A 17,367-nucleotide genomic window follows, 5' to 3' on the forward strand; every position below is an offset into this window, starting at 1 on the left:
ATCCTGATTTTAAACCCAAAATGGTTGGTAATGACTAGTTTTAGGATCTGGGTGAATTTCTGCTCAATCAGTCGTCGTTTGAGCTCATGACACCTGATTAATCACCTGATGGATCAACAATCTAGCTGTCAGACGGTCGTTTGGATTTCTCGCAGGTCAGAAATTTTGGTCAGGTGTCTGCAGTTCAAGCAATTCCACGGTCCAATTTTCCACTTGGCTGCTGTCAAAAGATCCATTTAAAGTGTAGTGAGCTTGATTTAATATTATTGGAGTATATCTGACATGTTGTGGTTAAAACTGTAGTCTGACTGAGACCTGCTGTCATATAAACCTGAACTTCACAGCAGAGCAGACAGATGATATTTTCTGCATCTTCCAGCCGTCTGTAGTTCCAGATTTTTCTTTCTGTTCACAGTAGAACTGCATAAAGTAACGCTGCCTGCTCTCTCTTTTGTCAATATTGTTGAGGATGCAGTTGTCTCGTCTGAATAAACTTAACTGGAATTGTCACTGGACAAATGGATGGGGATTTAGTTATTATGTTCAGTGTAAGCTCCATGTTGTGGCTGGTCAGCTAATTCCAACAGTGTGAGAATAAAAGTTGCAGGTTCTGGTTGTGTGGAAAGGAAGATTAAAACATATAGAGCTAAAACAATGTACAAGATTCATAAAAATGCACTCTTTGGCTTTTGGTTTTAGTAATTTTAACAAATCAGTTTGTGCTCTTTTAACTTTTGATACACATTTGTTGTTATGCTTAACATCAGCTGAATAATGAAATGATAAATCACTTATGAAAATAAATGTAAAATACATCATTTTCACTTCTTCTCTGCGGTTTTACATCAACATTGTCACACCTTAACATCTGCTTAGATAACTCTAAACTCTCTCTGGGTGTAATTCCCTGATGGGTTGGTTCTCTGGTGGTGTAGAGGAGGACCTGACTCAACCCTTAATGTGAGTGTGGGAGAGGCAGAGTGAGAGGGACCAGTGTGTACAGGAGTCGTGAACAGGACTGTGAATTCTGTGCTCAGCCTATTTGTTTCCTCTCAGCCTTGGGACTTTTGAATGAAAAATTGCTTTAATACAGCCAGTGTAATTGTAAAGGCAGCAGGGAGGTAAGAGTTATGGTTTGTCTATGAGCAGAGGAAGTGTAACCCCTCCCTTGCTGGCCAAATCAAGCACCACAGATTGGAAAGTGACTCAGGGAAGACATTATTGATTCTAACTGCTGCGTTGTTTATCGATCGCCACTCTCTTTCCATGGTAATATCAGCTTGTAAAAACACATGCATTTTTTGGCAGCAATTACTTCTCTCAGGCAGGGTGAAGTTTGTGAGTAATAAACAGCAGTTTAATGAAAGTTGCAGCAGCAGTCATTGGTTTATGCTCGGCGAGGGGGATAGGGGAGGATCAACGATGCACTTTCTTAGTGCAAACTTTTATCCCATGGGGAAAAGATGGCTTCCTGTGATCCACTCCCTGTTGTCATAATTCCTTCTCTCTCTTCTCATCCACTCAATGGGAGGCCCTGATTGCCTGGTGAAAACTCTCAGATTGGCTTTTCAAGCCACTGTGTGTTGGTGCAGCTGTGTAAAACAACAGTGCCACCAACAGTGTAATAAAGAGGATGGGAGAATCATTTCCAGGCAAACCCTGCACAAATGCACCTCATGATGGGATTCTGTGGAGTTGTTTAAACTAAAGACTTTAAATTGAGAATCACATCCACTTTTTGGGACTGTTTTTTTTCTGCACTCAAGGCACGTTTATATGTATGTGTATACCTTTAAAACACAGAAGACATTCAAAGTGCTTCATCATATACTAGAGTAAGAGTTAGTAGTTCATTACTAGTATTATTAATAGTGCAGCACTTTACTGAATCACAAAGAGCTCACAAAGAAATAACTGATTATGAGCATTGTTTGTCACAACTGTTACTAGACCTCATTTTATATAGTGACGAGTCTTTTCTATTAGATGTCTTAGGAGTGGAGGTGCTCACTATGTTTCCCTCGTTTTTCAATGAGGATCTACCAAAATACACAGAGTAGGGCACAAGCACAACACACCTGTGTTTAAACTCTTCACTTTCTGATGGATCAGGAACAATCCCCTGTAACATACATGTTACCATGGTTACCAAATTATTTGCACACTTCAGGACCAGCAGATGTAATAGTAGTCTTGAATTCATCACATATCTACTATCATGCTGTGGTCTGTTTGTTTTCACTCCACAAAGCACCAGAGTTCAGTCAAACTCTGCTTGTTTAGTCCATACTGGAGTTTGATTGACAGCTTTCACACCAGTCCAAAGTAACTGCACTACACAGGCAAACACACCAAACAGGTCAGGAGCACCCTGAAACAGTGAAACTATTAGTACAAACTTTATAAATGATGTAAGGCTACACTGAAACAAAATATATGTGCATCTATCATTCTGTATTGTGGACTGTAATTTAAACGCAGTAAACGGATGTCAAATTTAAAGTTATACTACACTAATTCACCTGGACTTTTTTTTTGGAATAAAGCATATGGAGGTTCAGCAGATTTTGATGGCAGGACACTTTATTTTGTCAGAATGACAAGACATGTATTTCCTCCCAGTTGAAAATCATATCAGAGTGAAAAAGAAGGTGTCTAGGTGGTGAATGTTTTTGTTGGGCTGCATGGGGAAAACAAATTGATAAGTGACAGTGTCCTTGAAACTGGCTGATTATTATGAGGACAGAATGATGTGACAATAAAGCAACAGTTCCATCACTCTGAATCTATTCTCAGAAGGATTCCAGCTCTAGGAATATATGGAAGACATTTTCTATATGAGGGGGATAGATAGTGTTTTATCTTCCTGCTTCTTTATGGATTTATTTCTTGTTTGTTGACATTGAAACAGTGTTCCTGGCACTAAGTCAATAAAAGACGCTGCACTGCAGGTTGGCTTTTTGGGAGATGCCTTTGTTATTTTGTTTTTTTCTTCTTCTTCTTCCCAAAAATCAGGTTTAGTATCTGTACCTGTATAAAAGACAGCACTGCATGGCACAGGCAGATGTTAATTCAAATATTTGCCCTGAGCTCACTGCTACTCTGAGTCCAGACCCAGGGGAGCACACAGTGCAGTATAACAGCACTCTAACAACAGTGAACATACAAGCTGTCAGCTCAGACATGATTTGCAGCTTTATTGTTTATGATACACCCTCACCTTTTGTCTGATTCAGTCATCTGAGAAGAGATTTTACTAGTTTTGGGTAGATTTACTGTATTTCCAGGTTTGCTGAAGTAACTCTTTTGAAAGATTATATACAGTATACCATATACTATTTACAAATACTGTATATTGCCTGCGTTGATATTGATCTGTAATTGATTTGTTTTATGATGTGTGAGCAGCTGCATCTCAAAGGCAAAACAAAGTTTACACAGAAGTATGTTATGTAATTATTTCCCCATGGGTGGAATGAAGTAAGGACACACAGTCTGCCTCAAGATGATGTGTAATTTTCAGTGACAGACTACACTACAAAATGTGTTCTGGATTATATCTTCTTGGATTTTAACATTTAACCGTATGATGACTTAGTGTAAGATCTAATAGCAAAAACTACATTTCCTCTAATCCAAAATATCTGGATGACAAGATGACTACTCTTGCTCACTTTACAGGTGACTAAAGTCTTAACCTTGAAAGAACTTTTTGCCTTGTTGTCCAATTTGTGTGGGGCTGCTCAACAGAAATAATTACTGTATGTTGAAGTGAGGGTTGAAATGCAAACATCAGGGTCTTTTTTCAAGTAGCAATGGTAACTTTGTTGCAGAACCATAACATAGTCCACATCCTGCCTCCTATCAGTAGTCAACATTTTGCTTCTTAAAACCTAATTCTGCAGAATTGACCTTTGATGAAAATGCAACTAGCCGTTGCACGGAGCTACCAGTTAAACAGTACAGCTTATTTTAAACTGAGCTAGCATTAAGTCCTTTGCTTTCAATTATCAGTTCTTCAGATTACCTTGCATTAGCTGAGCTGAGATCATATTTTTTAAGTCTCATAATAAAATTTTCTTTTGGCCCTACCAGTTTCATTTATAGTGCTGTAATATTAAGGGGCAAGGCACTTTCCATTAGACAAACTTGCTCAGGGTTTTACAGACCCAAACATGGCTGACATGGGCAAGATTTGGATGAAAAAGCTTCACTCAGGCTACATTATAATCTATAGGTTACACAGAAAATTCCATTCACCATAGCAAATGCATGAATATTTATTACACAGTTGATAAAACAGCACTTTTCTGTCTCTTTAATTGGGTGGAAGGAACCGTCTAGACTTGTAGTCATCAAAGAGATTCTTTAAAATGTCTTCTCTTCTTCTGTGGATAGACTGTTATCAAAGTGCCCATCTGCTTCAGTCACATTTGGACAATTCTTGAAAATCTGCCTGGGCTTGTTGTCTCTTTGTCTTTTATTGGACAGAGGGGATAAAGGTTGAAACTTGAGTTTCTTCTTTATAATATTACTATCAAATACTAACAAATGCCTTCAGAACCATTTCATAGTCTTGTCTACCACAGATTTCTCTCTCAGTGGCAACCTGGGATGGGCAATGAAAGGTTTTGGGGGGACTAAATAATGTGATGCTGGAACCATATAGTTGTATGCAGTACAAGGCTTGGTAAGGCTTTATTTCTGTTGGATGAGGTTTTTCATACACACTTGACACGGTGTCTCGGCTTCTTCTGTGTTCATTCACAGATGGCCTATGTAATTGCGTGTGTGCGCTTCATGACCCTCTGTGAGTACTTCAGATGCCTTTCTCTTATCTCTTTATGCTGTCGGAGTAAAGATCATTTCAAGACAGCAAACTAACAAGTAAGAAAAGAAAGGGAGAGAGGAAACACAAGGAGTCAAAATGTCACAATAAGTGCGACTGACCTCTTCTGCTGATGGTCTGTTCACAAGGAGTTACTATCAGACCTAGATTGAACATAATGATGCACTGCAAATAACCCCAAAACCCATCTCGCCATCTCTGTGAAAGATTCGGTGCTTGTTGTCTACACTCAGACACACTGTGGAATCCTCCAAAATTGATTTGCTCTTAGTGGTTTTCTGTAAGAGGTCAATTTTGTGCACTTTAGCCATTTTATCTTAAAATCATTTTATTTTTTTTCCTTTGCTGATAGAAAAAGCATCGGTGAACATGAATTAAAGGTGGTGACAACACCCGAAGAATAAGAAGTAGGATATATTGAACAGTTCGTTTAATATTGTCATAAGAGAACATCTTAAAAAAAAAAAAAATAGGGCAGCATTTAAAAGAGGTCAGCTCTTAAACAGAGGAAACGGGAAATGGAAAGCCATTAAACAGAAACAGCCATTAGAATTTACAGAGTGCTGTTGTAGCTTCTCAAATCATGAGATGGAGCCTGACTGTAGCTGAAGGCTGGTTCTTAGCATCATGTGGGACATGCTGGATGTGTGCAGACCTATTTTATTCATTCAGACTTTCAAAGAAGACAATTTTTTGTGTAAGCAGTTGCATTTTACAAATCTGACATCCAGGTATGGCCTCAAAATAATCAACAATGACCTCCATGAATATTTAATTCCCTTAACAGTTGCATTTTTCACATTTGTATTGAAAATGAAAATGTAGATGTTTTTATTTTCACCAAGAAACATCAGCCAGATAACAGTTGCTCCTTTTGACTGCGACAGCTTGAATACATGGCTGCTCTAATTTTAATGTTGAACTGTCAAAATTCAGCCTGTGTTTTCACTGGTTAAAGCATCTTATGCAAATTTCAGGAATATATTTTGTGAAAGCGTTACAGGGCTGCTCATTAGATTTGAGGAGTGCTTGTTTCAGCTGAATTCCACATTGTCAGATTTGGAATTAAAATCACTGCAAATAAAAGCACTTAATGGTAAATGCTTGTACATCCAACATGTTGTTGCTGTACGTACAAAGTTGAATAAGATGTCTTTAAATCATACGTAATGTTAATGGAGTCAAAGCAAACACACACATTTTATCTGATAACTGTTCCAAATATTGAGATGTTTAACATCTGGAAAGAAACACCTTGCACAACAATATCTTTGATAGCTCATCCCAATTTTTTGCAAGAATTAAAATTTCAGTCTAGTAACACTTAAATTATCTTTAACTAATTATCATCCTAATTAAATTAGAGGATACAGTCATAACAGATCACATATGATTGTGATGAAAACTGTGCAGAGAGGCTGGCCAAATGTGCCACCCTATTTACTATGAAGCACTTGTGGTGACACGTGAAATCGGCTACTCCACCAATTTAATATCCAAGTCCATTTACTACACAGCCTGTGAATATAGTTTCATAATGTCCTCTGTGGCTCAGTTAGTCATATGACATCACTTCAGAGTAATAGCTCGGGCGTAGAGGGCTGTGTTACAAACGGTGGGTGTTTACCAGGCAGGGAGAGTCTCATGAAAGATGCTATTGAGTGGCGTAGTGGGAAGTGTAGGACCTACGGTTATTGGATCATCTATACTAGTAATAGGGACCTCTGGTCAGGATATCTCAGCCTGTGCTACATTGTGTCTCACAAGTAGTCCCAACATTATGAAAGTGCAAAACTGAGTGCCTGTGGAGTGGGTTACACCACTCTTATCTATGTAATAACCAAGTCAATTTCATGATTCATTTGGCAGTATATAAATATATCATGTCATAGATATATAAGAATAGGTATAGGGATACAGGCATATTTGGTAAACAAAGAAATGGTTGGATTAAAGGACTGTGACAGCTCTATTTCTGGAAAGGCATTGTGTTATATACAATAACTTGAAAGGCTGCATTGCTCGTGCTTTGCTTTACATCACAGCTGAGGGTGCTGCAGATAAAAGAGGTGACTATTAAGAAGCTGCCCCATAATTACCCCCCTCTGAAAACCCTCTGACCCTATACATCATCAAACAGCCCCATCAGACACGATCCACTCCACATCACAGATACACACTAAAGATTCAGGATAGCATTTATAGTATGCAAATTGGTATGCAGGTGTATCTATAAACCACTGTGTGTCACTACACAAACTCCAAATAAAAATGATATACCACATGTATCATATCTACATGCAGAAGCAGTCTCTCAGGGTGTGTCATGATCTAGTGTTCAGCTGCTTTGTTTATGATTTATGCATGGCTGTAAGAAGGGCTGATCTTTAATGAACGCTTTCTATGGAATAAGTATCTGGAACATTATGCAAACAAGGAATGTGCTGATATGAAAATGTAAATACATTGATCTTGACTAAAAGTACAATCAAAATATGAAAATCCTTTTCTTAAACATACATTAATGACTGAGAAATCTTCACTATATAAATGTAGATATGCTACTGTTTTTGACATTTTGCTGCCACTCTTGAAAGGTTTTCCTTTGATTACTTTTTGGAAATGATTGATACTGTAATCTAGAACTGTACTGCATAGTACCAAAGAATATGTATTTGGTAGTTATTGATCTGTGTGTGTGTGTGTGTTTTAATGTGCACTGGCCTATGGCGCATCATCATCCAGCCAGTCAAGGTCAATGGCCCGGTTCAACGGTTCAATATGTCAGTGTCAGGCAGCTCTGATAGTTCAACATTGTATGTGTATTTAATTAAGCGTTTGTCTGTTTGGAATCACATTTTGGGAGAATTAGACATGCAGCATACAGTATATCAAATGTTTTTGATTGAAATACTTGATAAATCTTTCTATTTACATGTTGTTATGACTAGACAGTGGCTATTTGAAAGGTAGTTTGTTGGTGTAAAAATAGATTTCGGACAACTTTTTGCATTCTGTCTCACTTTGCTTAGTTCTATTGTTTTTCTTTGTCTTTGTTACTATTATATCTGCCTCTCTCGTACAAAAAATCTGTGTTTTTGTCCCCCTCCTCACCATTTTGTCCTATTATAGCCACACAATGGGAAAAGTAAGAATAAGCCACTCATGAATATAAATATACCCACTCGTACCTGCTTTGAACAATGGAGTTATTTGTCACTTTGAATAGTTCAGCTGTAACATTTCCATAAGTTACATTAGAAGAGTAACTATATTGCAAGTCTTTTTAGGATCTGATTATGGTGACTGTCAATCTTATCCTCACTATAATTGTAAAGGCATGCATATATTGGAGGATATCCTTTTCTGAAGAATGTGAAAAGATAGTTTTTAAATTTACCTTTGTCAAAATAATGTTTTGGTACAGATGCAAATACTGTTTTTGTGTGCAACTTTCTATCAGCATTGATTTATTTCGCTCCTTTGCTGCTCTTTTGCAAACATTCATGATATCTAAAATCCAGATAATGCTGTGTATAAAATATGAAATGACAATTCTCAGTTTTCTACTAACCTACATAACCAATCCCTTGCCATAATATTCCCCATTAGTCCCTGGAAATTTCAACCTTTTGCAAGTGTTTTTAGAGAATAAGAGAATGCAAATGCAGGCGGCTGACCTCCTTTACAAGGCCAAGGATGGCTTGACGAGATCTGCCTCATCCCTGCTGAGTTCCCCTCCCCACCAAACAGACCTCTCACACACACATACACACCAGGCAGAAAGTTGTGTATCCTCCTGCACATGCACATAACTTGAGTGCGACCCTGGGGACATCAGGACCCTTCGCTCCAGATGGCCAAGGCCTCCTCCAGCCCTGCCTGACAGCCTATCACAATCAGCTGCACTTAGTGTGGATCCAGCCACCCTGGACTAACCAACCTTGACATGCCAAGCTCTCAGTAGCAGACACATAAAAATACAACACTATACCAAACCAAATATAAAAGAATACAAAAGTTCCTTCTGTGATTCCACCATATCATTGCATGTGTTTCCTATAGTGCAACAAAGGCTGGTACTATCATTAGTATGTATTTGTAGACTCACAAATATTGTTTCTTTAAATCAGCTAAAATCAGTGTTTTTATAATAACGATGTATGTGACTACAGTGTGTAATGTGTTGGGCGTGGCTCGTAGTGATGAACCTACAGAATTGTCAGTGATAATATCAGCTAAACTGAGATTTATAGCAAGTTTCAGCTCATTGTTCAACTATTCGGTTGCCACTTGATTTGCTGATCTACTTACAATATTTGTGTATGTATCCAAAGCCTGATATATCTTATACCTCTGTGCCATACCTCCATTGTTGTCCAAAAACTATTAAAAACATGTCAATGAGCCACACCGCTGCACTGGGTGACATGTTTCATCTCAGCAAAGAGTTTGGTCACATTAGCTTGTTTAGAAACAGCTCCAAAGACTAATGACAGCGATCACATTTTCAGTCTCCGGAGAGTAGTTCTGTGTAAGGCAGACGCCACTTAGAGGGAACACAGCTCCGTTTACAGAGCTTTACTAGCTTGTTGTGCCACATGTAACAACCTCTTGACTTTGTACTACATTGTTAATTTCTCAAAGAACTTCAGTACTACTTGTGAGATGTATCAGGTTTTGGATACACACACATTAAGTAGAATGTTGTTGGTTTGGCTCTGCACATGAGATTTGTTGACAATAAGAAGAATATAATAAATTGCCAGCCTCATTTTAATATTTTACTTAAGACGACTAAGAGAGAATATTACCGTTGGAACCCATGGCAAGAAATGTCGATTCAGCAGACATCAGCAAAATGTTTCTGCCCTCCTAGGCCAGCTGTCTATGGTTGGTGGACTTTACCAACATCATGTATAACTGAGTGTCATCTGTGAAGCTATGAAAAAACACGCGGTGGTGGTTTTGAGTGTGGCCGATAAGAAGTGTGGCCTCAGACTGAGGTTTGACACACATCATAAATAATCAATGAAGCAGAGGAAATGTAATCACTAATGCCACCTAAAATGTTCCGCTTTGCTGCGTAAATGTCAAATATAACAGCCTTTCCTCAGCACGTTCTAAAGCTATCAGTCCCATTTTACATTTCAATAATCAGCACAATCTTCTGATTGGAAATCTGCCCTTATATCAGGCAACATATATGCTGAAGTCTGAAATTACCATTCATCATAAGATAATTTGCGGTATTTATTTCCTTTACCACCAGGTGTTGCATGAATGCCATTTTTCAGGGAGCATGTTGATTCTCATTAAACAGTCTGGAAGATAGTGGAGACAGTAACAGTGATCAATGGATGTCCCCATGGCAACTTTGAGGATTTTGCTGTTAGTAATATCAAGGGGACTGACGGACATTAATATGCTGTGATATCCAGAGAGGCACAGTATTAGTAAGAGGCATAATTGTTGATCTAATACTGTTTGTCCTTGCAATTACAAAAGGTTTGGATTTTCTCACAACAACCACCAGTTTAATGTATCACAAACTGAGAATTGCAATATAATTGAATCTAGGCCTTGGCTTTGTGATATTTCTGTCCTGGTGAACCCCACCCTTATTTGTAGGGAGAAACAATAACTCGGTTCTGTGTGTGTATTCTGTTGCAGGTAGAAAAAGCTGAGACAAGTGCTGATTGAGCACTTTCTCTCTACCCATTTTATTTAAATTTTCAATTAAATACAATATAGTATGCAGACCAAAAAGTTAACTCATACTGTGAGATTCAGACAGAAGAAGATATGCAAAAGATGTGTGTATTGTAAAATGTTATCGATCACACCCATCTGCAGTGGTTACAAAGAGAAATCTCTGTTTTAGGACAAAGCAGGACAAGACGAGCCAGGCTGAGGCTCTTGAAACAGAGAAAAACACAGCCACGTCATCCTCCCCACCCTGTAGTTTATCATTGTTCAGCTGTGTGGTGTCATCTTTCCTGGCAATTAGCCTGCAGCGCTCCTACTCTTTAGTGATAGAAGGGCAGATGTGTTATTATGGGAGGTTGATCCAGAATACGCTGTCAAAACACACATCCTGATGTGGGAGGAACAGACCTCTTTGTGGTCTTCCTCGAGTTTCTTTTGCAGAATTATTTGAATGCAAAGCAAGTCGACCAATTGATTTGAGAGGTATGAATTGCAGCCCAGAGGTAAAATGCAGAATTGCGTGGGATCAGAATTGATAGATGGGAGGGAGGAAGAGGAAGTTGATGCATGGGACAGCAGTGTTAATATGGCTCATTTATGAGGTGTGATGTCAGTGCCTGGCACATTAATGAAACACATCTTTAACTCCTGATATTGGCAACTGACTAATGCTCAGATCCTCTCTCTCTGTTGTATTGTATTACTATAAGACTACAGCAATTTGTTCGCTGTCTTTTACTCATATCACTTACACTTTAAATGCCTTAAATGGCCTCTAGGAAGTATTACAGTTTCTACATCTTTAGTTTTATTCCAATTCATTCGAAATGCAACAGATGAGCAACTGGTCTATCAGTTTAGAGTGTAGCCAAACAAACAATGGCCTAAGAAATCATCACGTCATGTTTTAGAAGACATTTTACATACATGCATTTGATCCCAAGCAAGACAGGTGAATTATATGCCAGTGAGAACTACTGGCATACTACTACCCACAGAAATGTAACTGCATTTTCTTTATCTGCTACAGCATACATATGTGCTCTGTAAATCACTTTTCTAGTGGTCTCCTTTGAGAAAAAATCTGAAACCAATTTTATATTTTTTGGTTTCATGATGGTGCCACCTAGTTTTGTATTAATGTCATGGAATACCACTACATAGATGTTTTGATACAGCCAATCAGATCTTTGCATAAAGCAGTATTGTCAGTGTTCTGTTATCAGCAGATCAGACGGTCACACTGAGCCTGATAGCATCCTGCTACACAACACAAGAGCCACAGACTCTGAACAACAACCCACATTAGTTTTCCTGCTGTAGTCTCCTTCTTATCCAACTTACAAACATGAACACACATCTTGTCCTGCAGCTTAGCTTGTTGTACGAGCCACCAAACAAACATTCACCAGGGAAAAGGGCACCGCTAACGTCAGTTTGCATGCTAGATAGCTACAGTAATTAGCTGCTCAGCTACAGCACATTAAATAGCAAGTAAACATACCTGCAAATGTCACTTTGGTGCTGTCAGATGCTGGCGTGGTTCTTACTCCTCAATACCTCTACTAACAACACACAGTCTGCACATTACATGTAGCACAAGTTTGTTTACTTTGTCTCTTTTTCCCTTCGGTGTACCAGCATGCTGCAAACCTGCCAGCTGCTCTCAATCAAACACACACGCCTGAGACAAAACAGAGCATTTCTGATATTTCCCCAAATATTTTTTTTCTTCCTTTTAATAATAAAAACTATTAAAAAATACATTTAAACATGTTGACATTTTTTACTGTAAAAAGGGATGAGTAAAAGGGATTTCAGTTGGATTTTGAAAAAAGATATTTTCACTAGTGAAACACATCATTTAGCCCGCTAAACATGTGATGTTGCATTTAGTGTTTCTTGTTTGCTGTTTATGATTGGCTTTAGAATGATGAGTGGTGTTGGTATAGTGAGAGCAGAGCATCACCCACATCCTCCTCCCCCCTCCACCTCTGGAAAGAGGGAGCTGCTGACAGCCTCTCAGCAGGTTTCAATTGGTGCTGAAGATGCTGTTTCCACGTGGAAAGCAGTGGTCCCTCCTCCCTTTCTCTCCCTTAGCCTCTCTCTCCCTCCGTCTCTCTCTTTCTCCCTCCCTCCCCTTGCTTTTGTGGCTGACGGAGACCTGACTTTGCTGTGCAGACACTCTCCCTCTCTCAGCATCATCCCGTCTTTTCTCCCTCCCTCTCTTTTTTGCTCTCGCTTTGCACTACAGTCTGCTGAAAAGGAGCACTCAGTCCAGATGGGCAGCAGCTAGAGCCGTTTGGGCTGTCACCGCAGACCACAGAACATTATTATTTCACCTGTCGCTATGTTTGCCTCTATTTGGTATGCCAAGAAGCTAGGGAGACGACTTGTACAGAACAGCCGGAAAGCTAAAATGCTGAAAGACAAGGTAGGTCCACTGCTGTGCATGCTTTACTGATTCACTTTGGGTTGACAAAACAGGTAGAGAATACAGTTTCATGACAGATCTGTGTGAAAGACACTACTGCTGAACTCAAACACCAACACAGCCTTTGATAGTTTTTACATGGGAGGTGTTGCTCTATACAGCCAAAATGAACAGTTTAGGTAGTGCTGCAGCAAGAAGTGGTACTTCAATTCACCTGTTGATTAATAGTGCTGTTGACGTATGTCTTAGTGATTTGACTTTAGGTAAATTTGTTGACTTTGCTCGATTGCATCTTTTCTGCCTCATTTGGAAGGGAGAATGAGCAGGGAGGGATGCAGACCCTGCTGCCTAGAAAGCCAAATCTTGCATTTTGACCCTGCCCACGCACAGGGGAACTCAGAAGCTCACTCTATCTCAACTCATTAAGCAACAGCAGACTCGCCTATCTCAGTCATTCTGTCCCAGAACACTGGTTTTCTTCACTGACATCTTTTAAGTCATCTGCCTTCAGCACAGCCAAGTTTTGACACTGCAGACACTGCTCTCACAAGCAGATTCTCCCGCTGGAGTCATCTGATAGATGAGCCTGACTGCGAATATACTATACTGACAGGACAGAGAGCTTTCCTCCATTGCCTATGGATACTCATTTTTCCCACAATGTTGCTGTTTGGACTCATCTTCAAGAGAGTGAGATGTGTATTGCCTGGGGGGTACAAATACAGATGTGGCTGAATATAGGACTGAAAAATGAATCCACTTAATCAGACTTTTGCCCTGCTAGTGGCAGGGCCTCAGGCTGCTGCTGATGGCCCTGGACAAATTTTCTTGAAATTGAATGCAGATATTTAGCCGACTCCTTGACCTCCCATTTAGCACCACCATCAGATCAGAATTTCACACTGAAATAAACTTCTGGTGTGATTACCATGAAATCTGCTGTGGATATTCAATGGGAATAATCCTAATGTTTTTGGTGACCCACTGACTTTTTCCTTATGTGCCACCATGGGGCCAAAATGTCCACTAGTCTGCAAGGAATATTCAAACCTAATGGACAGACTGTCATGAAATTTACTGAAAACATTCAGGCTCCCCAAAGGATAAAGTCTTTTCATTTTGGACACCCCATGCTTTCCTCAGGGCTATGAGTATGTCAGCTTTGCACTGTAGCATCCCATAATATAAAGTGCAAATTGCCATGAAATTTTCTATGCACATGCATACTCCTTAGTGTATGAAACCTCTGGATTTTACTGAACCCATGCCCTTTCCTCTAGCACCACCCTCAGAACAAACTTTGAAAATTGGACTCGGTTTCTAGTCAGGCTGTAAGATTTCAGTATGTAGTTTGTTGGGTCCAACACTTTTGCGTTATGGATCATTTTGAGCTGTACAGCCTCTAGAGGTTGCTAGCGGGTCTTTAGACTATTTCTCTGCTCTCCAGATGTGGAAGAGCAACATTACACCATTAGTAAGACCATGATTTTAAATAGAGAGAGCAGCTGCACTCTCCTCTGATTTTCTGCCAGGTTTTGGCGCCAAAGTGCAACTATACTGAACTTTGAACTCCAAATATTCTGACTTCAACAACACGTATTCAAAGGCCTTCAGGCATTAACGTATAACATAACATTAACATATGAGAGCTGCCCAAGCAAGTACAGTCATCTGCTTTTGGTCCCTCGAGACTCCTGGATTGGCTGCTTTCTTCTATTGTCAGCCAGCAGCTGAACAGCACAACTTTAACTATTATCTAGTGCCTCTATCCTTGCTGAAAGGCACCACGATAGTAGCTCGTGAGTGGACAAAGTTTCTTGCTCTTGCTTCTTGCTCTTCCAGCTTTTGTGTTTTAACTAAATGAGAAACACTTCTGGCCACAAGCCCATTTTTTGACCTTTAAACCATCTGTGGGCCTCGGGTTCCTTCCGTTTGTCTTTTGTCACACTTTGACGCACTTCCCCCCCCACTATTTGTCATCACACTTGTGATACTTACAACTTCCACTGTCAACTGGCTCACCAATAATTGCAGCATCAGTCCTACTGATTATACTCTAGCTACGTACGTAATCTGTGATCCCTGCAGTGTGTGTGCCAAGGCCACATTCACATGAACAAAAAGCAGTGTGCTGCTTAGCAACGAATGTTTGTGTGTGTGTGTGTGTGTGTGTGTGTGTGTGTGTGTGTGTGTGTGTGTGTGTGTGTGTGGGGGGATGTGGAGGCTGATAGAACGCTGAAGTAGAGTGCTTGTATTTTACCTAAAGGGGTGAAGGGTGGAAGGGGCCAGTAATGGATATAATGCATTGAGATGATGCATTTGCCTATAGCACAAAAATAATATATAACTGCTGTGTATATCTAATGGTGAACCTGATAGAGGATCCATGTATAAAAGATCCAGAGTAGCCTATTCTGTTAAACTAAAGCTTGTGAGGTAACTAACAGAGAGTGTTGATACATTTCCATCCTTGTATGATGTTCTCAACACAACAATATTCTGTTTATGAGCAAAAACATACTCTTTTATGTGTGTGTGTATGAGTTACTATTCATTTGAGATAAATAGGTTTTGGAAATGTGAGATTTTTTGAATGTACTTGTGGAAAAAAGAGGTTCAGAATATGTATTTCCAGCACCGCTTGCAGTCCTTAGTAAGTGACCTGCTGGTTGGACTGTGGTGGCACAAGGTGATGGAGCTGTGTGGGTATGTGCATGTGAGTGTGTAAATACAGTACATGCACTGTATGTGTGTATGTGTAGCCATGCGTAAAGCACCGACAGAGGCACATGAGAGTCGACTTTCCTCCACACAGCTGGGAAGCAACTAATTGGAGCTCTGTGTCGCTTGTGATATTTTAAACCGACACATTTCTTTTTTCATTGGCAAGCTGCAGGATTTCACATTGGATGTTTGTTGAATTGACCATGTATAGAATATTTGAAAGTTTCACAGTTTTGAAGAATTCAGTTAGTCGAGTCTTAGTTTGAGAGTAATGAAATTGATTTGTTGTCTTGGCAATGGCTTTCCAAGAACTGCTCAGTAAAATGTTCCTCCCTTTCAAAAAGACAGAAATGTTCTTTTTTTTCCCAGCACTTCAGTGAAGGAAAACAATATTGACCTAAATCTTGCTATTGAATCTCAAGTTGATACAATTGAATGACACAGAAGTTAAAACTAAAACTCATGTTCAGTATCAGTAGTGTTGGATGTTGTATATCAGTCTTTTTCCTTTCTTTTTCTTTCCTTTCTCAGGATGAATGATTTTCTCCTCACTACTTATTATTCCGTTTCGATTAAAACAGACCTTACCTGTAGCAGAACAAGTCCGTGCAGCAGTGCTTTGAAATCAAATTGGAAAAGAACTCTTTTCAATTATTGGATCTGCACTATCCACACCGCATCTAAATTTACCCATGTGTCAAGTCCTCACAGAAAATTTCCTTTCTATAAATGATTTAAAGATTCTTATTTCCACTGTAGACCATTACTTTGGTATTGCTTTTGCTACAATAAAGGCACCCACAGAAAGGTATTCATTTTAAAGTTTCTCTCAAAAATGTTCTTTAAAATAATGTAATACTGTAGAGAAGCTTCATTAGTAGAACAGGCTTGATATGTGATTTTCTATCTTGTAATATATTTGTGATCTACTGTTTCACAACAATTCGCTGTATATTTATTATGTAGTGCTAGTATTTTGTTTACAAAAAGGCAACACAATGGCAAAAAAATGAGAATTGAAGGACCATGTCTAAAATTGGACCACAGATATCAGGTTATATTACAGTCAGTGAGATGAGCAAACCAGTGCTAGTGAGGTAAGGGTGAGTCACCAGCTGACATGAAAGGATAGGTTTTGCCTGACATGAAATGATTTTGATCAGGTTATATGATTTGGGCCATTTTTGTATCCTGGTTAAAATCATATTACAGGTACTGTCTGTGTTGCTGTTTCAGGATCAGAACTGGAGAGGAGCTGAGGAATAAATAGACATAACCGGAGAATAGCCAAATAATGTGACTCAGGGTAATTTGATATTGTTAATGATGTAATGAGTCATTATAACTGCCAGATGTTAGAATAGATATTTTCTGTACTCTTTATATTATTGTGATGCTTTCTTGTTATAAAATGATTTTACCACAGGAGCAAACATGATGTACATTAGGGAAGGTGTGTTTCTTTTATCTTATCATGTGCAACATTAAACTATCACATAACTAATCAGATTATAACATTATCGCTCATCTGAACTCATCATCAAATACTTTTTATAATAGTAATAATAACACCCTCCCAACCCCTTTAAATAAATATTGTTCTGTCTTTTGAGCTGCATATTCTAGAGTCAATGGAGGGTGTATTTCTCTA

General features: G+C 39.1%; 1 protein-coding gene across 19 annotated transcripts in view; it reads left to right on the top strand.

Annotated features, from left to right (window-relative positions):
• The window catches only part of dlg2 (discs, large homolog 2 (Drosophila)), a 183,525-nt gene that overhangs the window by 98,856 nt on the left and 67,302 nt on the right, over positions 1 to 17,367 (top strand). For 2 of the 19 annotated variants that reach the window (XM_067607257.1, XM_067607260.1), the window contains exon 1: positions 12,771 to 12,992. The exons of the other annotated variants lie outside the window; for them this stretch is intronic. In XM_067607257.1, the coding sequence (XP_067463358.1) occupies positions 12,909 to 12,992 (84 nt within the window). In that variant the 5' untranslated portion in view covers positions 12,771 to 12,908. Of the gene's footprint in view, positions 1 to 12,770; positions 12,993 to 17,367 lie in introns of those variants that run through there. 19 annotated transcript variants of the gene reach the window in all.

This window comes from Thunnus thynnus, chromosome 13 (assembly GCF_963924715.1).
Source record: "Thunnus thynnus chromosome 13, fThuThy2.1, whole genome shotgun sequence".
Lineage (NCBI taxonomy): Eukaryota > Metazoa > Chordata > Actinopteri > Scombriformes > Scombridae > Thunnus > Thunnus thynnus.